Source organism: Coccinella septempunctata, chromosome 3 (assembly GCF_907165205.1).
Source record: "Coccinella septempunctata chromosome 3, icCocSept1.1, whole genome shotgun sequence".
Taxonomy (NCBI): Eukaryota; Metazoa; Arthropoda; class Insecta; order Coleoptera; family Coccinellidae; genus Coccinella; species Coccinella septempunctata.
The window spans coordinates 28250397-28278246 of NC_058191.1; the positions used below are offsets into that span (position 1 = coordinate 28250397).

Consider the following 27850-nt stretch of genomic DNA (forward strand, 5'->3'; position numbering starts at 1 on the left):
TTTTTTCTTGAAATTACGTAAGGCGAATCTCCATCCTTCGTTTGTACCTCCTATTTAGGAACACCCTGTATATGTATTAATTCGAAATTATATAGTGAAAGTCACCACTATAAATTTGTCATTCTATCTATGACAGAATTTCTTTCAATTTGGAAATTTGCGAATCCCGTGTACACGAAAGAATGATAAACTAAAGAAGACATCAGCGAAAAAAATTGGTATGGATATATACCTATTAAATAGAAATAATGTAATTTAGATTACCTAAGGTAGTTGAGTGTGTTAACTTATTGATTGATTCAATAAAGTTCATATTGATTTTACCTTGACAAAATTGTGTGTAATATCTTCTAACTGATGAGAACCACAATTTTTTTTCATGCTTCATTGATGAAAATGATAGACTATCAGACTTCAGTAATTTAGACTCGTAAAATATAAGTATTTTTATGTGTCCTCTTTTTATCTACCAGAATATTGAGGAGCCTATAAATGCATTATAATGAGTGCTTTTTTATTGCTTGACGTTAACCAACCATTTATGAATTGGGGTTTGTGGAAGAAACTTCTGAAAAGTAAAAAAAAAATTCTAAAATGCAATTCATATCCGCATTATTATCAGTAATTGTTGGTATTATTATTTTTGCTGTTTTGTGAGTATTCTTCATTGAAAGTCAAAGTTTTGTAATTATTTTTTCTGTACCATAGTCTAATAATCGAAATTATAATTATATTATATAATTCTATTGGCTCAGATATAAATCATATTTTTTTTTTAAATCTTAATACCTATTCAAGAAAACTCAATAGCATAAAGATGTGCACGATGTGAAGACCTATATAGTGCTGCGAGAAAACTGATGGCAGCAGAGCTCTAACATAATTTCCATTACATTTGACAAATGGAGTGTAGCTCTTTCTCTATAACTTATTTCCGTGTTTTAATCAATCAATAAGATATAATATATTCTATAAATTGTTACAATAATAATTATATTTTTTTAGAACTCTGGATGCTTCACCCTGTATAAAGAATACATCAGAAGGCGGACATAAGTGATCAAAAACAAGATGTAATATTCAAATCCCTGAAACATATATTTGACAATGAAATAAATTATTGCGTCTTGAAAATATACGATGCGTTTATTATATTACCTTTTCTTTCGGCATCAGGATTTCTCGACGGCGTACCTACCCCTTATATAACATAAAAAACCACGATGATAAAGCTAAATGATCCCTTTCATTGAAAAAATTACAAGCATACAAAATACACATATAAGTATCGATATGTGATAAAATTATTATCTCTTCATCAGGAGTAAGTATAACCGAGGTTACTGTGGTCTTTCTCATCCAATCAAAACTAAGTATCTAAAACTCATGTGTATCGTAAGATACATTGAGTACTGAACCTCTGGTTATTTTTCTACCAATAAAAATTTCGAAGTCATTTTCTTTTGCCAATAGATTTATTATTCAATCTCACAAAATGGAATTGTAATATGTCATCATAAGCTTCAAATTATAATGGGTGTATACATCATTTTTGGCCTCATATTTCTATAATTGTTATCAACAGGATAAATCTTCAGTTCAACATTTTATAGTTGTTTCGGAATATCACATCCACTTACATATTCTATTTGGAGTGCACATATAAAAGGTTCATAACATAAATGTTAAATCAGTTCTGTAACATGTTCTTCCGTTTCTCAATCGATATATTCATTTAAACGTATACTTTTCTACACTTTTTGGTACATTATTTGGAATGAATATCCTATACTTCAGATATAGAAGATGAAATTCAGATTCATTAGGACGTGATTTTCAAGACAAATTAAAAAATCATATAAAACAGAGATATAATATATCAATATTTCCACTTTTCATTCGGCATTTTTTTCTTCAACAAATTCTCAGAAATATATTTATTATCTTGAATTACCTTTACGATACTTTGGCTTCACAAATTCAACAGATAGGTACTCGACAATAATTCTCATTCATTAGGAAAATATTAGAACAGTTTGCAATCAACAGTACAAAAGTTTTCTGTGTACAAATAATATCACAATGAAATTACGTTCAGTTCTTACGTGTTAAGGCATAGGGAAATATAATTAGTATAAGACAGATCGTTATAACATACCCTAAGAAAAACTCTCAAAATTATTCAAGAGATATTATACTAATTTAGGTCGAATTACTCTTATATATTCGACCAATCTATAGGAAGTATAATTCGAAAATGGATTCATCACAATCTATCCGGGTTTTCGACACCTGATTATTATTGTTATTGCTGTTTTCATACTTAGTTGGAGTCTCTCAAGGTGAATTTTGGTTCTCAATTCTTGTAAAATCGTTCAGTGATTATCCTGCAAAAGTTGATAATGATGTTTGTAAAAAGGACGTGAAAAGTTCTGCATCGAATCGACATATGGTATAAGATAGATAACGTTACTTGATCATATAGGAAATATCGAAATTTTTAGCAAATGCATTGATTTCTTGTAGTAGTGTAGTGGTGTACTAACACTTCATTTTAGTTCTTCAGTAAATGGAAGAATAGACTCTGGATGACGTGAACCATCTTTTCCTGAATCCCAATATGCTATATACTGATACAATTTTGAGAGACATAGTGCATGCAACCTCTGCGAAAACATGCCTTTATTCATTTAGGTACCTAAATAATTCGAAACTGAATCTGGTGATAATATATTAGTTCCAGATTATATTCAAGTAATATATAACAATAAAGCCAAATTTGGGGAAAAATAATTATGCCAAACTTGCGTTATACAAGGTGAGTCAAAAGTGCTCGATCGATCTATATAGGTACTATACAATACACTACATATATATAGTATACAAGGTGACTGGGGACGTAAGGGACAACGGCTAAGTGGAGATAGAGGACCGCAAACTGAAAGAGAATTTGGGTTCCAAATGTCCCATAAGGATATTCGTTTCGGAGATTTATGAAAAAATGCTAAATCTATAAACTGCCATATCTTCGTTAATATGCTGATATTTCACAAGCTTGTTCTTATAGGCATTTACCGTCATCATTAGAAAAAATTGCTGGCCCTTATTCAAAATTTCTATTGTTTTTATGATATGTTGAAATCAGAATATTACAAGTAAAAGGCAAGTTCAGCTTGAATAAGTCACGTGTAGTATCTCCAGTTCATTATTTTCATCTTGTTTTGAATATAGTACCTATATAGGACAGAAACCATCTGCAGATCATCCTCTTTGATGGGCTGTATCTACCTAGGGTTAAATTTCTGGATGAATAATGATGGTAATATCAACAATGGTTACCCATCGGTTTGGTGTTTAGTCTACTTTGACCTCATCAGAACAAGTTGACTTATAAATGAATGATCTTAGAGGATTGAAAGTATTAATAAAACCCCTAGCTCCAACTTCAATTTGGATATCGTTTCTTGGTAGATGAAGCTGGAGTATTATTAATACATCCAAGTTCCTACTAGCATACCTATATGTAATTGGGGTCAACACCAGTATGTTTTGAGTGGGACTTGTGTTGCTCTATTGAGGTCAAAAGCATGGTCAGTTCATTATACAGGGTTAGAACTATATTTAGAGGCTGACTAAAGGAATATCGAAAACCGTTAAAAATAAAGGGTGGCTTGAATTACAAAAAAGTTGTACACCAGTATAATCGCTATATAGGATTATGACTACACACCGAACTTCGTGTAGTTATCTCCAAAAACAAATGAGTTATGAAGAAAAAATGATAACCTTGGTTTTCAGTTTTTTCCAGTTATCTCACGAACCATCAGAGATATTTAGGAACTGTCTACACCCACCCATTCATCCTTGAATAATGCAACTTTTTCGTAATTTAAGCTACCCTGTATTTCTAACGGTTTTCGATATCCCTGTAGTCCCCGTCTAAGTAGTTCTAACCCTGTATATAGCTACTCTTTTTCTATTCAATGAAATTTCTGTTGACACTATCTCTATTTGTCACAGGTCACAGGAGGCTCCATTTTGCTTCTCGATTGGCAACTTGTATTTTTGATCACTTTTCCGGAATGCACATGAAAATAGAAGATTTTATGGTCTTTATTTTGAAAATTTTGACCGTTTTCCCAGATTTTCAACGTGACAGTTTCTTCCAATATTTGGCATTCAAATTATCTGAAATTATAAAGTTGTTCCGAGTTTGCTTGAGATTTCTTCTTGGTCAAATATTGTACATCGATACATCTTGAATTGAAGTGTGTTACAGACAGATGAGTTATGCCACATATTGAAGATGGAATTTGGCAGGATATTCTTTATTATAAAATAAAATATCCTGCATGTGCATCATCCATTCATAAGAAGTGCTGACAAAGGCTTCACAAAATTTCATCAAGTATACTAAGCATAGTTACCTTCAGTTAAAATAACGAGTTTCAATTCGCATACCAATTTGTCATTTTCGAAATATCACAAAAATTTATAATTCCATATCCTTTAAATGAACGTTTTTGTTTAACCGAAATAAGACGCATGAGACACTTAACAACATGATAGTTTGTCCTGAAAATTGTTGCAGTTGTTGTGAAAAATGGCTAGTTAAATGTAGCGGTAAATAATACATAGGTGCGTTATTTATGTATAGCTTTCCTTAGAAATAAAAAATAAAAAATCGACACCGAATTTACTATAAAATAACTCAAAAAATGTTAAATCCCGAGAATAACTAAAAGAATTCAAATAAGGAATCCATGAATAAAAGGACATATTTGAATAACCTCAGTCAAATTCAGACATACTTACTCAATTTACTCAATACTTCGCTATTACAAACGCCAGTCACAAAACTCGTTACCATATTATATTATATAATATTTTTTTGCTTCATCATATTTCATACGACTTTTCCTGGATAGATGGGAAGGTAGCTAAAATAAAAAGAAAAGTAAACTTCCTTAATCCAAACTACCTCCGGTTCAATCCGAAATCCCACATTCTGTTCTGTGACTTTGAGATCACAACGGTGGTCTAGAAACGGCACAAGACAACTACTGATGTACAATATTTTACCAAAAATAATATGAAATGGAACAACTTCAAATATTCTGAGCGCAGAATATTGAAAGAAAAAATAAATGTTGCGTTGGAAATCTTGAGAAGGGTTAATATTATCGACTCAAAGATATTCATGAAGTTTTTCTTATGTTTCATGGAGAAACTGAAAAAGTGATGAATAATTTAGAATATAAGGGAGAAAAAGGTTGGGAATCGTCATAAAATTAACCAAGATATTCTCATTTTGTCTAGGAACATCTGCCAACATTAGCTCTATGTAAGTATTTCACATATGAAAAGTCGTCTGGAGTTTTTCGAGAAACTTTTCGGTTTAGATAAAAGCATTTCGTTCAACAGCATTAAATCTCTGCAAACTGGTAGTCTCTGGTGAGTTGCCTTCTAACCAATTGCAAAGTTGTTAACTACTGGTTTCACTACTGTTACTCATGAGTTATCAAGATATTAGGTAGAAATCATGCACCTTCTGGGCTGGGCAAAATGTATTGCAGAAAACATCGTCAGAACAATTGTCTCGAATAAGAAGGCTCCGAATGTCAAGAACACAATGCAGCACCTTTGTGTCGTTTACTTTAATGTTCATTTCATAAATATGTCTGTCGAAAATTGCTCAAGTTTTATTATAATCCGTATAGCTATTTCAATGCACTCATGTCATCTATATGTGAATACCTGAAGTGGTCGTCTTCTTGGAGAATATCTCAAGTTCGAAATTGAGATTTGACAAGGAGTACCTTTATTCGTTTCTACTACGAATTGTGAACGTTTCTTCCAAGTTAAACCACAAAAGCTTTTCGGTTCGGAGCTTGACGAATCATCTAAACTAGATACAGAGAAAGATCGAAACAGAACCTTTTAAGAGGTTTCGCCTAAAAATTGTGACTATAATATACATATATGGGGTGGTTTAGAGTAGAGCTTCACAGATCCGCCTGCGGATTGCTTGTCTCACCGTTATTCTCTATGCCGGCCTGTTTCAACCAGTGCCTCAGGTTGCGTGTGCGTTCAACCAAGGAAGTTGTGGCTCCCTGATTAGCAGCGTGCGTTACCACCGTGCTCTGTGCGTTCGCCAATGCCAAATGCTGCCTGTAGGAATTGAGCCGATCCGCTAGGGTGGGTATCGATGGCGGTGCTGGAAGATTAGCTGCAGTGCTGGCCAGTACGGGCCATCCCAAGTCTGGGTAGACGAAAGGGGGAATGACTGAAATTGATACTATATATTATAAATAAAGAAAAGGATCACGCCTAACACAGTGAGGCAATGAATACAATAATAAGAATTAATTCAGATGCATACCACCCGCTGATACGAATATCAAACAAGTGTAACGATCTGAATTGAACTATTCAATACTGACAGACGCTACTGGGTGGCGCTCTGTGTTACTCGATAGTACTCAGTAGCGTCTGCCAGTATGTATTCAATAAGGGTCCGTCAATTCCCAACCTATTTCCCATTCCGAGTCATTCGCTTGACAAGAGAAGACGTGCTACAGTGCTCCTAGTGCTATAAAAGAGAAAGCGGACGAGAAAGTCGAAGTGTCATAAAAGAGAAAGCGGACGAGAAAGTCGAAGTGTCACAGTGTCGTAAAAGTGAAAGCGGAGGTGAAAGTGTACACTGGCGAAGCTGCGGAATTTATGATTCCGTCTACGAAACTTCCGAAGTTTTTTGTAAGTTCTATAAGTGTATGTGTTATAGAGCGGAAATTCGTTCAAATTCAGTGTATTCAGTGTATTCAGTGTCGAGTCCAGATCCCAAGATCGCTGGTTCCACGGATATCACTGGTGAGTCGATTTATTTTTCTGATAGTATAGAAAATATTTAATTTAGCCACATAGCTTAATAGTAACATAGTAGTAAGGATTTCCAATATTCATTATTATCCCCCACATTTGCAGAAATTGCAAAGCCGGTAGCGGTCCCCAAAAATTCCTCCAAACAGGAAGTAGCTCCAGAACCGGAGAAGAAGAGAAATTTTGCAACTCAAGTTGCTAAAACCCAGAACGCGCCGACCACAAAACGCGCGCGTAAAGAAAGTTCATCTTCAGACGAAGAGACCGCAAAAAAAGCAACGGAGTTACCTAAAAAAGATAAAATTCCACCCATCACGACGATGGGTACAGCCGATTGGGTAGAGATCTCAAAAGCTCTCTACTTGAAGAAATTCAGCTACAACAGTCGTAAAAGACGGGATCAGGATCGTAGCCTCGACTGTGGACGACTACAGGAACATAACAAAATATTTTGACCAGATTGGTAAGGAGTACTTCACGTACCAGATGGAGGAAGAGAAAAAGATATATGCAGTTATAAGACATCTCCCAATAGATGCTGACCTAGATTTAATAAAAAATGATCTAAAGGTCCAAGGAATCCATGACGCCGAGGTGTCCAGAATGACATCCAATAAAACCAAAAAGTTTATACCCTTATACCTGGTAAAAACTCAGAGAAAGGAGATTTTCGAAATAAGACGCCTCTACAATCTCTGCATTGTAGTGGAATCAAAAAGAAGGGCAGAAAATCCAAGCCAATGCTTCAAATGTCAGAGGTACGGACATGCCCAAAACAAGTGCTCTTTTCCATACAGATGCGTCAAATGTTTGGGCAATCATTGCACAAAAGATTGCGAACTTACCAGAAAAGGTGAGGAGAGAAATGCCACATGCGTTCTGTGCGGTGAAGAAGGCCATCCAGCAAGCTACAAAAGATGTAGCGAATTCAAATTAGTTACAAGGAAGAGGAAAACAGGCCAGAAATCGGCTCAGCAGAGCACGATTCCTCTAAAAGTCCAGGAGAAAAAGAAGCCCACCCCCTCCAAAGTAGACGACAAGAAAAAAGAAGTACCCAAACCAGTACAGAAGAAGGAGACACCGAAAATGCCCCAAGCTAAACCCACGATCAACAAAACAAAAGAAAACAGAAAAGTCTCTGAATCCGCCGACGATTTAGACACTTTTACTGAAAAAATTTTCAACAAAATCATGTTGAAAATTGAGAGAGAGATGGAGAAAAAACTCCAAGGAATGTTCAGTAAACTGAAATAATGGAACATACAACTAGGAAAAATTCCCTTAAAATAGTCTCCTGGAACATAAACGGGGTCAGAACTCGAAAACCCGAGATAGAAGAAATAATATCAGAGAGAAAACCTGATATTATAGCCTTACAGGAAACAAGAATACAACCAAATACGCGATTGAATATCATGAATTATGAGATATATAGATGTGACACAATCGCAAACACTGGGGGAGGTGTTGCCTTACTGGTTAGACGAGATCTGAAACACTATTTTAAAGGAAGATCTGACGAGTCACAAATAGAAACAGTGACGATTGTAGCTGAAATAAATCGACAAAGAGTCGAAGTCACATCGGCATATAAAAGACCCCCAAATAACCTATTGGAAGAAGAAATCAACAACTTACTAGATGGAACAAACCCGAAAATCTGCATCGGAGATTTTAATTGCAAATCTCCAGAATGGAACAGCAGGATGGAAAACAGAAATGGCAGAAAACTGAAAGATCCCGCTGAAAAACATGAAGCTATCGTTATTGGACCTGAAGAACCAACGTACCTAGCATTCGGAAATGGATTACCAGATATAATTGATATCGCAATTATGAAAAATATCACTAGAGAATTCTCGATAGAGACCTTGTGGGACGGAACCTCTAACCACAACCCCATCGAATTAACAATAGGAGATGGGCCAAGAAGAGAACTAATGCAAACAAGAGAATACACCGATTGGACTAAATATAGCCATCTGATACAATCGGAGGTAACAGAAATACCGACAATCAACACACCGGAAGACCTAGAAAGAGCAGTTGATAAACTAGAAAAGAATATAATAGATGCCTACAAAAAGAGCACAAAGAAAATAACGAGACCAGCACCGATACATCCACACGGTGATACACCCAGAGAAATCAAAGATCTCATCAGGGAAAATCGGAGACTAAGAAAAACATACAGGCTCAACAAAACAGATATAAATAAGAGAAATCTAAACCGACACAGCCAAGTTCTGAAAAATGCCCTGAAGGACATGAGAACAAATAGATGGAACAAAAGAGTTCAAGAATTAAATACTATCGATCATTCTGCATGGAAAATGCAAAAATGTCTGAGAAGAGAAAAGACTAAAATACCACCTCTGCACGGAGAAAGAGGAATGGCATATACGAATATCGATAAAGCAGAAGCACTGGCGGACTCGATAGAAAGAGAATCGAGAATAAATTACAGACCTGATGACGATAATGACGAGCTGGAAGATCTTGTAGAGAACAACGAAGAAGAAATGGACGAACCACCAGTAGACGACAAAATAGAAAAACCAACTTCTCCATTTGAAATAAAAGAGATAATCAGAAGCTTGAAAAATAGAAAAGCTCCCGGAAGTGATAAAATAACGAATGCTATGTTGAAGAAATTACCTAGAAAAGGTATAGCTGCTCTCACAAATATTGCAAACGGTATAATGAGGACTGAACACTATCTGGAAAAGTGGAAAACTGCAGAAGTCATAGTGTTCAACAAACCAGGCAAAGATAAGAAATTCCCCCAAAACTACAGGCCGATAAGTTTATTGTCCGCCCTAGGAAAAGTAGTAGAAAGGGTAATCGCTAGGAGGCTTACAGAAGAAACTGAAAATCTGAATCTCATTCCAGCAGAGCAATTCGGATTCAGAAGAGACCACTCAACTGAACAGCAATTACTGAGACTCACGGAATACATAACAGAAGGATTCCAAAATAAACAAGCAACCGGTCTTGTACTACTAGATGTCGCCAGAGCATTCGACAGAGTATGGCATGAAGGATTGATTTACAAAATGAGATATGCTGGATATTCAATGAAACTGTGCAAGTTGATTAGGAATTATTTGAGGAACAGAAGATTCTACGTGAAAGTGGAAGGAGAAAACTCCACAACCAGATATATGGAAGCAGGGGTGCCTCAAGGGTCAGTACTTGGGCCGTTACTGTATAACATATATATTCATGATATACCAAAATCTCCAAGGACTATGCTGACACTATATGCCGACGACACAGGAATCGCAATGCGACATCGCAAGCCAGAAATTATAGAAGGAATGTTACAAGAAGCTATAGATGAAATAAATGACTGGTGTATTAAATGGAAAATAAAACTCAACGGACAAAAGAGCCAAGCGATATTACTGCAGAAGAGGAGACTAAGAACTACAACAAATCTAGAGGTAGATGGAGAAGAAATCGAATGGAAAAATGAAGCAAAATATTTAGGTATCACCCTAGACAAAGGTCTAACATGGAGAAGCCATATCAAACAAGCCGTTGACAAAACCAAGGCAGCGATGAATATGCTCTACCCGCTGATAGGTAGAAAGAGCCACATGTCAAATGAGACAAAATTGAAAATAATCAAAGCCGTTGCTAGACCGCAACTGACTTATGGATCAGGTGCTTGGGGATTCGCGGCAAAGAGCCATATACAAAGAATTCAGGCAACAGAAAACAAGCTACTACGATGTGCCATAGATGCGCCTTGGTTTGTCAGGAACAAACAGATATATCGAGATTTGAAGTGGGAAACCATCACCGAATTTATGAAGAGGAAAGCTGAAAAGTTATTCGAAACAGCGAAGGAACATCCAAACGAAGAACTCAGGAGACCAGTGGACTACGATCCGGAGGAAGACAGAAGAAGAATGAGAATTTACAAAAGGAGACCGAGAGATCAATTGAGGAGAGATTAAAATGAGTACGACAACTTATTAAAACTATACTAAGAAGAGATATCCGAAATGGACGAACATGAAAACCCTAGCACGACAATGTGCAAGAAGAAATCAACCGATTAAGGGATAAATGGTTTATAGGCAAATGCCCGGAACCAACAAAAAGCAGGTTAGGTTTAGTGGGTCGCGAACTCAGGAGAGTGAGTAACCCCACAGTGTTCCCTAGAAATGGGTTCCTCTGGGCGAGAGATAGAGCCCCGTGTTTTCACGGTCGCAGATTCCCCCTGCTATAAAAAAAAAAAAAAAAAAAAAACCTATTTCCATCGGATAAGAAGCTATGTTGCTCTGACGAGGTCAAATGAGACCGAACCTTGGTCAGCATCTGCTCTTCTTCGGTGGAATGTTCTCGTCTTAGTGGTCCTGACGATGGCAACTTAGCTAGCCAGCATAATATGATTGTTGAATAAAATATGCTGTTATTTCCTATCGAAAAAGTCCTTTCAGAGTAGTTTTGATAATTTTTGATTGGATAAAACTTATTCTTAATAATAAGAATTAATTCAGATGCATACCAACCGCTAATATGAATATCAACAAGTGTTACGATCTGAATTGAACTAGCCAATAGGCCATCGTCAGGGCCACTAAGTGGAGAAAGAAAAGCAGATACTGACCATGGTTTTGGTCTCATTCGACCTCGTCAGAGCAACATAGCTTCTTCTCCTATGAAAAAACGTTTGGAATTGACGGATTCTTATTGAATACTGGCAGACGCTACTGAGCAGAGACAACTCTGCTACTGAGTACTATCGAGTAATACAGAGCGCCACCCAGTATGAAACGGGAAACGATTCAATCCAGTAGCGTCTGCCAGTATTGAATAAGATACCGTCAATTCCAAACGTTTTTCCATCAGAGAAGAAGCTGTATTGCTCTGACGAGGTCAAATGAGACCAAAACCATGGGCAGTATCTCCTTTTTTTCGGTGGGACGTTTTTCATTTAGTGACCTGACGATGGCAAATTGGCTCATCTATAGCAAAGGTTTGTGTTTTTGGCCTCGGTATTTATGAAATTATTTTTATTAGGGTCTTCTCAATACGGAAACGTGTTAACTCAGATGTGGCCGGAATTTTGGATACAATTCAATATTAAACTCACCAGCTGCAATACTGCCAGATTGCTGCTGTTGTTTGCGCAACACCTCCCAAATCTCCCTTATCTCCGAATTCAGATTCTCCAAACTTTGGATTATTTCCGAGGGTTCTTGCATACTATCCTCCCTGGGTAAGGCTCTGGAAAAATGCATATCACCCCCGAGGAATTCGGTAGAACTTATTCCTGAACTGGCACTGTGGGAAGACAAATCGCTGAGTGTTGCATCGTCGTATTTCGTATCGTTGGTCACTGTCGCCCTCTGCAAGGTTTGCTCGAGATGACGAAGTCTGATAACTTTTTCACCAAGAAGACTCCTTGTGCGATGTAGAGATACTTCCATGTCGGTTAGATCTTTCTCTTCCTTTAAGAATGATAAATTATGCAGTAAAGTGCAAAAAAAAACAGGCTAAGGTTGGCATGGACAAACGCTAACGTTAAGATTATAAAGTCAACTTTATGTGCCTGCATCTGATGACAAATCTTGTGAAATTGTACACATAGCACATAGCAACTTTCAAAACCAAAGTTCTAAGAAGACTTTTTATTGAATCAGTTCTTCCTAGTAATGGATATTGAATGCGATTCAATTTTTGTCAGTATTCGTCATTCTTTGATGGACAAACTAAATGAATACCCAAAATATAGATTCAAGTATCAATAAAGACAGAGACACTTCACTAGTGTAGATCAACATCAAAGTTGATGGTTTTCAAATCTCTTGCTGAGTTCGAAATGTTTCAATGTTTGTGTCCATTGACTATTCAGTTATTGTTCAACAAGACGTTTGAGTTTTTTAATAGCCAAAATGATGAGTGGATAATGTAGAAACTATATTGGTGACAAAGTAGTAGTAAACAATAACTGACGGATGAAGAAACAGTTTCAAACTAGCTGATCGTCTTTTAAAGAAGACGCCCTCATCGATCTATATGGAGAACTAGATGATGTGCCGAGTAATGAAAAAGAGATTATCACCTAGCATTCAGCTTTCACAAGAAGTGCTCCCAAGTGGCGAGAACTACGGGCATTTTTTTTTCAATATTTTCAGCACTGAGCAAAGTTCGTTAGCGCAGGTAGTGTTCAATATGCCAAATGTGCCACATACATTGATGAGTTAATCTTGCCCTAGAAGTATAGTGAACCTCACTTCTTGCAGCCCAAGATGCGACCATCTGTAAAGTCAGTCAAAGGACAGTAAAAAGAGCTGAAAACAAATTAATATGTAATGAACGTCTGTCCTGACGTCTCATTGGCAGGTGAGCTGTGACACGCAAGCAGCATTCTAGAAGGCGGTAAAATACGGGATCTGGAAAGCCCCAGAAAGAAAATACGAATATAAATAAGCGACGCACCGAAAGAAAATCACTCAGTAAAAATAGTAATAAAATAACCTTTATTCTATGCCTTTATTGGTTACGAATCAATTAGACAAAAGAAACAATGATCATGTTCAACATCCACTTGGACAAGAACAGGGAAAAATGTACCATAAAAAAAACAAAAACAAAACTTCAAGTAACGTAAAATAAATAAATTCAGTGGTTTAATTGTGTGAATATATCAGTATTGGTGTATTTTACAACTGTAAATAAAAAAGTTTAAGAAGAACTTGGACACTATTTATATTACTTTACCGACTTTCAAATGGTGACCTCGAACAAAGGCTGGACTTGAAACAAGAGTTTTAATAGTAGGATGTCTCACTGTTAAGAAGTAAATAAAGCACTTTTGAAACTGAAAAAAAAACTGGCTCTTGAATTTTATTGATTGAATGCGAAAATATTATATTTTACTATTGATTTAGTTTATCCATCGAAATCTAAAGAAAGTATAGGTATAACTGAAGGGAAATTATCAACACCTTTCGAATTGAATTGTCATTTGGCTATAAGATGCTATGATATTCAAATATTATGGTTTAGCGTTACCTATTATGATTTGCTTAGAAGCCTTTATCCGTTGTTTCACCCTTCAAATTTCGTTATCCAAGTAACGTACCGCTTAAAAAGAGTAAGAAAAATAAGAAGCAACTTCCTTTTGTATTCTACATACTCGAAGTGTGAGCGCAGGAAAAATGTGCCTATATTTATTTTATTTGAACTGATTTACTTTTTGAAAGTGACAAGTGCGTGCATATTTGTTCAAATTCCAATATAGAAGAAGCATTACTGGTGCATTATTGGCAACTCAAACTGGTGTTTTACCTTTATAGTTATCTTCTTTTCATAACTTCATTATCAGCACCTTCTGAATTTGCTTTTATTCACACAACATCTGAAAATTTTGTTTGTCAAAGATTGAGTCGATATGTAATATGTATATGATAATAAAAAAAAAAATTCCTTTCAATAAATATAAAAAATTGAGCCTAGCAGTCACTTCAACTTTGTAATGTCTATTATACAATGTGAGTAGAATTAACGAACAAAATTCATATCTGCGGAACTTGCTCGAACAAGTCAATTTTAATTTTGAATTACGCAGAGGGTATTCTTCTAATTGACTAATCCATATGACAAATATGACAATAATATTTGCATTCAACATAAAACTTAGTTTATTCGAATATGAGTCGAGAAGGGGAATTTTGAAGATATTTTTGATAATATCAAAGAATTAGGCCCTGAATTTCATTTTCGAATTGGCCTGAGTATCCAACACAATATCTCTTAATATTTCATTATTAGACGTTCTCCATTAGCGACAGGAAGAATTTCATATTTGAAATGAAAGTCAGATAACCTTGAAGTATAGTGTTGATCTTCGTTGAGATAGTGGACAATAATTTTAGTTTTCTTATAACATTTTCCGCTTTTTCATCTATACGTAATAAGAATACCATTTTGAACATAAAATTCATGTCCTTCTTAGTATTAGTCCAGATATTTTCGAAAATGTCGTCAAAATTCATACATCTTGATTCGAATGCGAAAAAATTACGTCGAATGTTGAATAGTCGATGGGAAAATTCAATATGGCTGTAGAAAGTCGTATCTTGAAATCTAGTAGGCTGATTTCAATAAAATTTGTATAATTTCATTAAATGACGACAAAATTGGAGGATTTCAAAATTTCATGGTAATCGTTCATAAAATAAAGATATAAAGAAGTTATACAGGTTGGTGATAAATTCGGTGCTCACCACTACTATCTTCCAAACTATATACAGGGCGAGTCTTTCACTCGTACAAATATTTTAACAGTAGACTCTTGAGGTCAAAAGGAACCCTTTTTTTCTTTACAATTTTTTCCGAATCGGTGCGGTTTAAAAGATACAGGCTGAATGAATTGCGGAATTTGGTTTTTCACACAATTGATGAATCTTTTTCGAACACAAGATATCACCCACGTCTTCCAGTTCTATCATTATGACCATCACGTACCATAAAAATACCAAAAATTCAAAGAACCCAACTCTTGAAACTAAGCTGGACGGTGTCTAATGAATATTTGAATGTTTTGTAAAATAAAAGTATTCTTCATATTCGTATAATGCGCCGTTTTCAAGTAATTTGGTGCTCAAAAATTAAAAAGTATCTGTGAAATTTGAAAAATTGTGCACTTTGGCTGAATACAACACTGTTTAAAAGATCCACAGTTGTGTAGAGTCATAGATTTAGCTTGTTATTCTGAAGGTAATTTTGTTTTACCAGGGATGGCACAGCTCATTATCCATTATGAAAATTTAAAATGGCTATATCTCTTTATCAGGGCTGAACCGAAAAAAAAAGGTATAGAAAATGTGTTTCTTTTAACTTCAAGAATATACTGTTTAAAAATTTGTACGAGTCAAACATAATGTATACTAGATAGAAATTTCGTTTATTCACAAAAAAGTTTTGCCCTTGCAAGTCCTCTAGCATGACGCGATTCAAATCTTTATATCTGCTTTTCTAAATCCAAAATCGGAAATATAAGAAATTCGAAAATTGCTTAGGTTACCTGAGGAATTTTTGTGTTCAATGGTTTCATTCTATCGAAAATGGGAATTTCACTGAAATGGTGATTTTGCCTTTAGCATAGAAGCCTTGAGCATAAAAGCAAATTTTTTTTGTATAACATGAGGACGAAAAAGATAGAATCCATATTTAAAATGGTGAAGTTATTTTTGTTCCACCCTTAGTACAAGAGATAAAAAAAAGTTGAATATAGTGTAGTATTCCCAGTTAAAAAATGTTTTTATCGTTTTCAGATATTTTCCAAAATGAAGAAGTTATGGCACATTTCAGAATTCGACGAAATATCAAAATTTCGTTATATCTTCAAGATAATAGAAGATAACGTGAAGCGGTTTCCACAAATGGACTTTTCACGAAAATCGAGCCCAGGACTCCTTTCAACATTTTCATCCCTCTGGTCTGGCAGTACCAGAAACAGCCAAAATCAAGCAATTTGGGATACGCCTGTATAAGTCGAAGACTCACCCTGTATACCAGACTCATTATTATAAGTTTGTTGAACCTATACATTAACGCCCTTTATACAAGACTAACATTTTTAATACATATTCTGGATGATGTATACAGATTGCAGATACCGTGTGTAACATTACTATTTGCCAGTTTTTTAGCGGGAACATTTAAACATACCTGACATAGTTGCTGGTACGTGTGCCGCGCCATCGTACCATGCTTCAGCTTGAGCTCCTTCTGTCTCTGCTGAAAAATCGTCTTCTGGCTCCTCAAGCTCTCCTTCGCCCTCTTGATCGAATCCCGCTCTAGGTGTATCCTATGTCTGAAAAACTCTAGCTCGGAACTACCCTCGAATTTGTGCGAGTCTGAAAACGGATACCTCAGGTGGTACGTGTCCGACTGCTGGTTCTGGGGGAATTGATCCTCCAGATCTTCCAGCTTTTGCAGCTGCCTCCTCAGGTTCTCGACTGGAGAACAGGACCTTTCCGTGTTCTTGGAGCTCCGCATTCTGTTGGTCGAGTTGGACCTCATTCTGGAGAACAGCTTTTTGCGGCTCCTTCCGTGACTCACGCTGTTGTCCGAAGTGTCGTAATCTAGCTTATTTTTGTCCTCGCTCCTATCGCTCAACGATGTGTCCACGTCGTTTGGACTTGTTTCTTTTGGTCCGCGGTTCTCAGTCTTGGTTTTGGGAGGTTTTGGGGTGGGTGGTTTCTCCATGTTTTTTTGGGAAGAAGTGAGTGATGTTCTGAAAATGTTGTTAAAAGTAATATGTATTGTTTCCTCGTGATCTTTGAAACGGCGGAGGATGAAGATTAACTAAATAATAGAGGGTGTCCTACAGGGAGTGCCCATCAGATGTTTATGAAGAAATAACTATTCGATCTTTTCCAAATTTTGTATGAAGATATAAGTCAGTTAGAACTTCATTTCTGAAATATAATACGAGGATATATTGAAAAATTCTTAGCCTACTATAGAAGCAAACAAAATTTCAATGTCAAAATATGTTATTACTCAACATATTCTCCTCTTAATTGGATACATTTATTACGGCGAACCTGCAACGTCTCTAGACCATTGAAAAATGTTTCTTCTTGCTCTGCAAACCAGACCTCCACAGCATTTATTACCTCCTCGTTGGAAGAAAATTTACGACCTTTTAAACTTTTTTTTCAGTTGAGGAAAGAGATGATAATCGTATGGAGCTAAATCTGGTGAAAAAGGGGGATATTCTAGTAATTCAAACCCTAAATCACGAATTTTTTGCATGGCAACATGAGATTTGAGTGCGGGCGCGTTGTCCTGCAAAAACAAAACACCTTTGGATAGCTTTCCGCGTCTTTTCTCTTCAATTTTTTCCCGTAGAGTGATCAGTAATGTCAAATAGTAATCTCCGGTTATTGTTCTACCCTTATCCAAAAAAATCATGATTACTCCCACCCAAAAAACTGAAGAACTTTTCCAGCAGATTTTTGGACACGAAACTTCTTAGGTCTAGGAGAACCAGAGTGTCGCCATTCCATCGATTGTTGCTTTGTTTCTTGATCGTAAAAATGTACCCAGGTCTCATCCATAGTAACAATTTGCTTTGAGAAGTTTACATCGTTTTCGAATCGAGCACAGATGGAACGCGATGCTTCTACACTTGCACGCTTTTGGTCAACATTCAAACAATTGGGGATCCATTTTGCAGCAATTTTTCTCATGTCCAAATTGACGAGAACTATATGATGAACGCGTCCGTATGAAATATTCAGTGCTTCAGATATCCGTTTAAGCCCAATTCGGACGGTCTGATAGACTCATGTCATGAACTGCATCGATATTTTCGAGGACTGACACAGTAACTGGCTGATGGGTCATCATCTTCAATGGAAAATTTACCTCTTTTGAAGCTTGCAGTCCAATTTTTCACGATTGCATACGAAGGACATTGGTCATGATCACCAAGGGTATTAAGCATATGTTCGTAAATCTGCTTACCTCTTAACCCTTTCAAATACAGGTATTTGATGATTGCTCGATACTCCAATTTTTCAATTTTCACAATTTCGGTGGACATCTTCTTTCTTTAAATTTATTGCGTAAATCTGGTTTACTTTTTTGACCTCAAACTTCACACTGACACTTCTAATGAGTTATTGTTCGTTGCTATGGTAACGCAATATTTTTTTCATGCATGGAACTGGTCTAGGCTAACTAGATATCAATACATCCTCGTAACAATAACTTCATGTTGTATCAAAAATGGCACCAGGATGTTGCTATGAATTCAAATTAAAAGTACCAAAAGCGTCTTTAAAAGCTTCTCTCGGAGATTCCTTTGAAATCGTCTAGTGACGGAAATTATTTCAATTTTTCACTCCGTTACTATGAAAGCAAGTATCGTTTCGTCATCAGTTGCGAAATATTTTACTTTGCGTAACTGGTTGCGAAAAGTGAAACATTTTAAAACGTCAATGAGTTTTAAAAAGCGTCACTTTATATGTCAAAATTACAAAAAAGAGCCTTACCATAATGGAACGGAAAATAACAGAAATGTAGAAATAGAGAGCAACTATATGATTTTTTTCATCTCACCTTTCTTTGTGAATGGAAAAACTCTTTTCTGTCTCGGATCCCGTTGTTGTAGCACCACTTCTACCTTCCTCTTTCTTCTTGTTCCTCTTTTCTATTGTCGTCCTCACGTCCGTCTTAAGTCTCATGTATTTCTCCTTTAAACATTTATACTTATCCTCTAATAATTTCTTTTCACTCAACATCTTAATATACTTTTCGTCTTGATCACATTTGTCTGCAGTCTTCTCTGTTTCGATTTCCTTAGCGAATATATTTCTCAATTCCTCTATTTTGTTTCGATGGTCAGAACGAATTTGGTCCTCCTGAAAAACATTTATATTCAATAATTTCTTACTTTCTGTGAAACGCATTTTAAAGATCGTGAAAACAAACGTATAAGAAAGACCAACAGTATTTTTTGACCACCACTCCTTAAAAGGAGTGGTGTATTTTTTCCCAACTGATAACTTACACCCTATTGAAATATTCTCTCGATATGCCAATTTCGCAAGTTTTGTAAAATTTTAGGTATAAAGCAACTTATCGTTTGATGTGAATACATAAATCATAAGTCATTGTATCAACACTCATGTCTTATATTATGTTTTAAGACTTACCTCTTTCTTGAATTCCTTTTTCAATTGCTCGCATATAATCGAGTTATTCTCTTTCAATTGTTCCAACATAGAATTATGCGACAGAATGATCTCATCCCTATTTCTCTCCATATTTTCGGCCAAATTATTCTCAATCTCGACCAATTTTTCCTCATAATATTTCTCTAGTTCCTCTTTCTTCTTCACGAAGTGTTCCTTCATTTCTTTTTCCTCCTTATCGTATTTTGTCGAGAGCTCAAGTTTCAACCTTTCCAACTTATCATCAAGTTTCTTCTTTTCTTCGTTCAATATTGCTTCATGTTTTTTATCAGCCTCGATCCTGAAATTTTGTAGTTCTTCTGCTATTTTCAACTCGTGCGATTCGTTTTCTCTGGTCATAATCCGTTTCAGTTCTTCCCTTTGCGAATCCTCTAGGTTTTCTTGGAATTCCACTATCTCCTTGTTCTTGGACCTCCACATTCTATCCTTCAGTTTTTCCACCCTCTTTTCCATTTTCCTCTCCATCAGCATCGTTTTCTTAGTTAGTTTCTCATTTGGACTGTCCATTGAATTTTCACTATCCAAATCGATCTCTTCCATTGTTAATTTCTTCACTCTACCACTCCCAGACTCGTCTTCGGATTCAGAACTCCTAGTTCTCATGAGGGTTGGTTTTATGAAATCGCCAGGATTTGGCTTGATCACTTTGAGGTTCTTTCTGGGCAATGGAGGTTTGTCGAGAACTTCGGTCTCCATTGCCATGGTGAAGGGAGACTTATTTTGAGGAGCCAGAGAAATTTGCAGAACTGGATGGATGACCTGCTTCTTCGGAGAATCTGGTTCTTCTTCACTGCTGTCTGATAGATGATATTGCTGTTCTTCCTTCTGTATGGTGAAACGAACACTCTTCTTGTCATCTTCCTCTTGCTTTGGATCTTTCTCGTCAGTTTCTGAGAATAAATAGATATTTCAGTGTTCAAAATGAATCGAAAGAGCTTATGAATCATTTGGCGTTTGACATATAACATTATGTTAGGGGCTATTGACAGTGCATATGTTATTTCAGTACAAGAAATTGGAGTTCAAATTCAGCAGCGCAATTCTTCTTTCAACAGACCAGCAAGGAAAAGGACAACTTGATATAAGAGGATGATCCACGAATATTTCAATGAATTTATTCATTACTTTTGAAAAACACGTTAACCTATGCTCTACACGTTTATGCTAATATGAATGAAATTAGAATGTCTGTAATTTTCGAAGATAATTATTTGGTCAACTTGAATTGTATACTGCTCCACAAAAGTTGAGCAATTTTGAGACGTTTCAAAAGTTACTATTCTTGCAAAACGAATTTTCAGATTTTGAATCAGAATTGACTGTAAGAACGTAAAACAATAACTGATTCGAAATTCTTAGACGTAAACGACAAGAACTTGCCTCAAACTGAAAAAGTTATTGAACGAGGAGCAAAACAACCATTCAGATACATATAAGAGAGTAAACATTTGATTCATAAATGAACAATTGGTGGACAAGAATCGGCAACATTTAAAACGGTAATTTCTAAATTTTCTTAACTTTTGTGGAAAACTGGCATTTTTCGTGAGAAAGTATTCGATAAATTTTCTGGAATAAAAATCACAATTATTAAAACCAATTATCATATGTTTGATACGTTCTTCCATCAACTACTAAAGTGGCATGTTTTCGATACCACGATTATAGAATACTTCATCGAGAAAGTGGATTAATGAAGGAAGGTGACATATATTTATACGAAGCTTTAGGCCGAAATATTGACAAAACCAAAATCGTGGTAAGTCCGCCACAAAGCCTTCAAACAGATATCAGCCTGGAGGATGAAACTCTAGATCAGGTCGAGCAGTTCAAATACTTGGGAATCTTCATAAAAACTTCTTCATAAATACTAGGGCTAACCTGGACACGGAAATACACAACCGTATCAATTCAGCATCACGTGCATTCTGGAAGCTAAAGGACAGAGTGCTTCAAAATCACCTCAATCTTAAGACCAAGACTGTTTACAAATCAATGGTCCTCCCAACGCTTCTTCACGGAAGCGAAAGCTGGACGCCCTACAGCCGACATATTAAACAGCTTGAACAAATGCAACAACGTCATCTAAGACAAATAATGCACATCAGATGGTTCCACAAATTTTCAAATGCAGAAGTCTTGCAGCGCGCGAGTTGTATAACTATTGAGAATCAAGTAACGAGGGCCCGACTCAGATGGAGCGGCCACATTCTGAGGATGTAAGACACAAGACTCCCCAAAATAGCTCTGTATGGCGAATTCACCAGGAGGCCAGTATAAGCGGTTTAACGATATACTGCATCAATCTCTAAAATCAGTTAATGTCAATCATAACTGGGAACAGTTCACAACTCACAACTCGCTTTAGATGGGTCACAGTGGAGGTCATTGGTCCACAGTTATAATGGAGACTCGAGAAGAATACAGCGGCGGCAAGATTAGGTTGGTGACTATCCATGCCCGGAGTGTGAAAAGATCCGTAGGTCACGGTTGGGTCTCTACAGTCACCGGAGGGTACACAGTGGCAGCCTTAAGAAATTAAGTTTGATCGCACCGATAGTTTTGTTGTTGAGTCTTTTTGTAGATTTATTCTCAGTAACGGGATACAGCAATGAATGAATAAATGAGTGATTTGTATCGATGCAATTTGCAATAGATTTGAGTCCATATATATGTACCACTCCCCTATCACGATTACATCAAAAGTTACAAGTTGGTGGTGTAACTTCAGATATAGAACCTACACCTAATAGGCCCACCAAAGGAAGAGCGCCCACCAAAGTAGCGTAGCACTGACATGGCACATACATGACAAAGGCGATGCATAATTTTCAGATCTCGCACATCTGAGTGAAGTGTCATTTGCATGAAATATATCGTTCTCAGTTCAAATCTGAAAATTATGCATCGCCTTTGTCATGTATGTGCCATGTCAGTGCTACGCTACTTTAGTGAGCGCTCCCACTAACTCGAAAATGATACAAGTATAAATTGTAATCAAAAAGTAACGATTTGTAGTATGTTTCCGGTTATGGCTAAGTTATTTGGATGGTGTAGCTCTAAGTCACTAGAATTATCAAATTATAACACAGTTCCATTGAATTCTATGATCAAATTTTCAGTGATAGTAGAAATTCATGAACGCCAATAAATTTGGTATGTTACTCACCTTTGCTTTTATCACTGCTGGTAACTTCATCACCCCTTGCTTCATAATCGGAACTGACATCTTTCGTGCCATCATGGTATTGACGTTCTTTCAGAATGCTCATCTTATCAGCGATCTTCTGATTGAAGACCGCTTTATTACCATCAGGAGCAACCTCGATTTTTTTCGTGTTCGTCTTCAGGAACATGGAACCGCCACCGGTGATCTTCAGTTCCGGTCTAGTGTCGAACATCCGGGGATGTTTCTCGAAGGGATCATCGGTCAGGCTGCTGCCGGCGTTGACGGAAAATTTTTTGTTGATCAAGATGTGATCCTCGGACTTCTGCTTGACAAACTTCGACTCGTGCCTCGGACTGACGTTCAGGTCAACGGTTGGAGACCGGCGGAGTCTGCGAGGCGACGAAGACTTGTCCCTCAGCTTCGCCGTAGGCATGAGCGGTTCCAGCTTCTTGGACAAGAAGTTGACGTTGGCGATGGGAGGTTCCTCGAGACTTGGGAGATCGTCCCTGGCGAAGGTGGCATCGTCGGTGGGTTCCCCTAGGCTTATCGATTGACTGTCTGTTCTTGCCTTCTTCACTATGTTTCTGTAAATGTTGTCCAGAGGGTGTTCCCATTGCGTCTTACCCGTGTCGCGGTTGTAGTAATAGTAGGATTTGGATTTTTCGTCGAAGCTGAAACAAACATTACTAATTGCAGTGACCTCATGAATTATAGGGCCAATACGGAAAGGACGCGATACATCAAAGGGATGCTTGTCGTTGGCAAACATTTTCTGGAAAAGGAAAAGAAAGATGAACAAATTCAAGATGAAGTGTGACGAAAAAGAGTTGTTAATTGGGTCAATGCTTGAGAGCAATGGGAGAAAAATGAAAGTAATAAAAAACAGCAGAACAGATGAAAAAAACTTTGAAGAAAACAAGAAAACATATCGGAACAACATTCATATGAAACAAAACGAGTAGAAAAAATTTTGAAGAAGTAAAGAAGCTACACCATTCCATACCTAAAAATGAAAAAAGCAGTAAGGGAAATGGTTAACCAAGACGTAATAGGACATCAAAAAAAAAATGCAGAAAAAATATAGAAACAAATATATAGGCTTTTTCCAACAGAAAGTAGAACTCATCAAAATAGGTCGTTTGTCTAAAAATTGTCTATATAAAATATCCAAGATGGCAAGATGGAAGTTCGACAAAATTTCATTGAATTTCAAGTACACTGTGGAAGGTGACTCCGGCATCGCAAAAACGAAATAAAATATAAACATATGGCTGGGCAATGAATGGTTCAGTACCAAGTTCATCGGATTAGATTCATCAGGTCACTTTTGAGAGAAACATAATTGTTGTATAGTGCAATCTAGGGTGTAAAAAAAATGTAGAAAATCGAGGCAGTTTCTTGAAAGTGCTTATGTTAGTTATGATGATGGGATGAAATGGGGATCTCCATTTCATCCCATATTTACGACGATTGTTGGAATGTTCGAACAAGAAGATTGTGATGCTCATTGTGAAAAAATTCTTGAATAATTTAGACGAATTTTATTGGTGAGATTGTGAAGTATTATTCTATTTTTTACAATTGTATCGTATCCTAAGTCTCTTCTGTCAGTTGGTATCGAAATGAGCCATTTCATTAAATCGTGTATGTTACTAAGAAATAATGAGAACAATTCGGCAATCCTAAGTTTCCATTGTCATTACCAACGTAAATATCGAACGAGCCAATATCCTAAACGAAATCACATAGTCGAATCAGGAGATAAGTTTTTTCCACTGCTTTGTGATAATTCAGCTAATAAACTGTCAAGGCCGTATAAGGATCTATTTCAGTAATCATTTTCAATTTTTTTTCATTTTGAAAGTTTTGTATAGGTGATACAACCTTCTGTTGAAAAAAACAGCCTCACCTCCAAATACACCCTGAATAAAAAAAAATAATAAAAATAAAGAAGAATAACATAGAAGACCGAGCGCTGAAATGAATATGTGTGGAATAGATTCCTGTATAATAAAAATAAACGAATACAATAGAACAGATGAAAACAATAAAAAATGAATGTTTCAAGAAAACTACATAACTTTTCAGTTAGAACTCAACCAACTATGAATTATAGCATGAAGCTCTCATTCTATCATGGAATTCTATCAATGGAACTGGAAGACAAGAAAAATTGTATAGGCTGACCGATTTACAGACGTTTTGCACAAAAGAAGGAAAACTGACTGTTGGGGTTATTTTTCTGAAGAAACATTAAAAGAATTGTTGAAGAAAAATTATTGTAGAGTCTATACTCTAAGAACTACGAGGCATAGAGGGAAGTAGAGCTGTTTTAAATGGGAATCCTAACTTTTGTGCCTGAAATGACCTCTTGATGTTTTGGTCATTAATCAACCCATTTTTTATTAAAATGATAAAATCATGAAATGGTTAAACTTATCGAATTCAAATATTTACTTTAATTGTGTATTTTGAGGTCAATGACATACCCTTTAAAAGTGATTGATATTTTCGAAAATATGGCTTTTTCGTAGGATAGTAGGTAATTGATGGAAAATGAAAGAACGTATCAATAACATGTAATTATGTAATTGTGATTTTAATTTCTATTCAGATAATTCATTAGTAATTCGAAATAAATACAAAAAGTAACAAGTAATAAATCAGAAATTGATCTGTTCGAGAATTTTTTCAAAAAATGCTAAATATACCGAAGATATAAACTTTGTGGATTACTTTTTACCACATCGTATATTATCTAACTCGGAATTTTAGATTTTAAACATTCGAGAGACCTTTTTGACGTGAAATCTTCGAAACATTTTCCAGCTAATCATGATATTCAGTAGAGCTGCCATCAGTTAGACACAGTTACCGAAGAGACGAGGTGCAATTTATGGATACTTATAATTACCGAGAAGCTGACATTTTTTATTTGAATCAATGAAATTCCCGGAAACTTCTCTTTCTCTGTTGTAAAAATTTTCGACAAATTTTTAGTTTGCCATCCTGGCCTAAGTCTCTTATTGAATTAATGGTTTTGCAAAATGGCGAATGCGATGTCGGTTTAATTTCATACAGGATGTCCCAACGAAAATTTGGCCCCTCCAGAACTCAAAAACGACGAATTTTCGAAGATCTAAAGAGACAGCTCAACTTCTGTTTTGTGAGGGACGAATTTCCATCATGCGTTTGTGCCAACCAACCCCCAACATTTTTTGAAGAGATGTTGAATGTCCTTTAAAATCAGTAATCAGAAATTTTTACATAAAATATGTTTGCTTCAAAGCAACCCAAGTTTTTATGAATCTCACCAGCAGAAATCTTCACAATATAATTTATTTTAATTTTGGTCTATAAAACTTTGTAATTACGTTCAAAAAATGGCCCAAGAAACTAATAAAGAATCCTGTAATCCGCATGTCATCCAGCTGCTTTTCTTCACGAGTATGGATTACAAATTCATAAAAAAAGATATATGCCAATGAATGGGTACCCCACATTTATAAAAGCCAGATAGAGAATGAATAATGAAGTATGTATTTCATTTATGGGAGATGCAAGATCTGATAAGTGCACAAGAGAATGTAAACCATTTGCGAGCAACAAAATTAATTCCACATTTACATCTTTTTTTTTCAATTTTTGAAATGAATTGCGATTTTTGTGTGAGTGTAAGATAATGCACTAGGAATCAATATGTTACTGCATACTGCATACAACAGAAATTTCTCTATTGAATATTGCGGAAACTTAACAAGAAACTCAGCAGCTTTTTGAAATATTGGTGGTACACCACCTGCACAGATTACCTATACAGAGAATTGATTTTACAACTCCTACGCGTCAAGATGAATCAATATGGAATTTGGGGTACAATTTTTGTTGTTTTGTTATGGTTCATTGAACTCTATTTTTCAGGTAGTCGGAGGTATTCTACTGTCAACAAATTTATATATGTTGGGGAAAACCCCCAGAGGAAACTTATTTGAAAGAAAATGGGTTCTGTAAAAAAACGATAAAAAAACTAACCAAGGTTTCCAAGCTGCTGGCAAAGCTTTCATCAACCCTTCTGCAGCAATAGGTAGCAATTGTGGCTCTTCATTTGGATCTATTCCAATTTTGGCTGCATAATCTTTTATTTCTGAAACGAAAATACGAATTTTCATCTTGAACTGCTCTCATGAAATTCCAGAGATACATCGAGAGGAATTGGAGATGAAATAACACACGAAGCAGAATGTATTCATGGGAAACCTACCTTCTATAGTTGGATGACTCTGCTCGTCAAATATTTCCTCGCAAACGATGGACATTTTCCAGCCCGGCCGCAAAAAATATCGGCGATATCCTCACTCGATTTCACCAGAAAATCATTTTTTGGCTTGATGCTAACACATCGAGAAGGGTTGACATTTCAATCATTCGAATGACATTTTTGGGGAAACAATCCGGAGCGACACAAATAGGTCGGCAGGACAGGTGGCCATGAATCGGACCGAGTGGGGGTGTTCACTGCGAGGACGAACAGAATACATATTATAGGGGTGAACCAGAGTGGTTGTCCACCTGGGTAAGGTCGCCATGGAAACGCCCGTATGGTTGGTTGCCTAACGGCGGTTTTTCCTGGGGCAAGTTTTCCACGGTGGGGAAATTGATACACGAATTGCGTTTCATGTAAGCAGGTCACTGATGACTTCTTATTGAAGAAAATTTAAAAGGGGACCATCAATATGTTTTTCAAACTGGTATTATGAAAAAACTGGTTTTCGAATGAAAGGGTGTAGACTATTTTTTTTTATTTCAAGCTACGGTATTCCGGAAAACGGAAAATTATTCTTATACATACTTAGAAAATAGACAGAGCAATAAGAATGGGGAATTCTCCTCAATTTGGGTTATCACAGAATATGCAAGCTTAAACTGAATAATAATTATGAGTTTCATTTATGAATTTTTCAAATGCGCCGCGGAAACTATTCAAAATCATTCTTTAAATATGAGGTTTTAAAATTTCGTTTCGAGTTTACGATTTGGCAACAGCGCCTACAAGAAAATAAAAAGAACAATT

General features: G+C 36.2%; 1 protein-coding gene across 4 annotated transcripts; it reads right to left on the minus strand.

Moving 5' to 3' along the window:
* Window positions 1-1461: 1461 nt before the first annotated feature.
* On the minus strand, window positions 1462-27408 carry LOC123310090 (cilia- and flagella-associated protein 45). 4 transcript variants are annotated; one of them, XR_006537326.1, is made up of 10 exons: window positions 27041-27402; window positions 26812-26923; window positions 22780-23450; window positions 19572-20500; window positions 18976-19277; window positions 16775-17140; window positions 16573-16717; window positions 11987-12344; window positions 4816-6286; window positions 1462-2387 (listed from the first exon to the last, which is right to left on the minus strand). XR_006537326.1 is itself a non-coding variant. In XM_044893468.1 (9 exons), the coding sequence occupies exons 1-9, from the start codon at window positions 27093-27095 to the stop codon at window positions 2383-2385; spliced, it is 3249 nt and encodes a 1082-aa protein (XP_044749403.1). In that variant the 5' UTR covers window positions 27096-27403; the 3' UTR covers window positions 1462-2382. The 4 variants fall into 4 exon arrangements, 2 of the variants coding, with proteins under 2 accessions (XP_044749403.1, XP_044749404.1); XM_044893468.1 differs by having other exon boundaries at window positions 6038-6286; window positions 16573-17140; window positions 27041-27403; XR_006537325.1 differs by having other exon boundaries at window positions 16573-17140; window positions 27041-27403.
* Window positions 27409-27850: the final 442 nt, after the last annotated feature.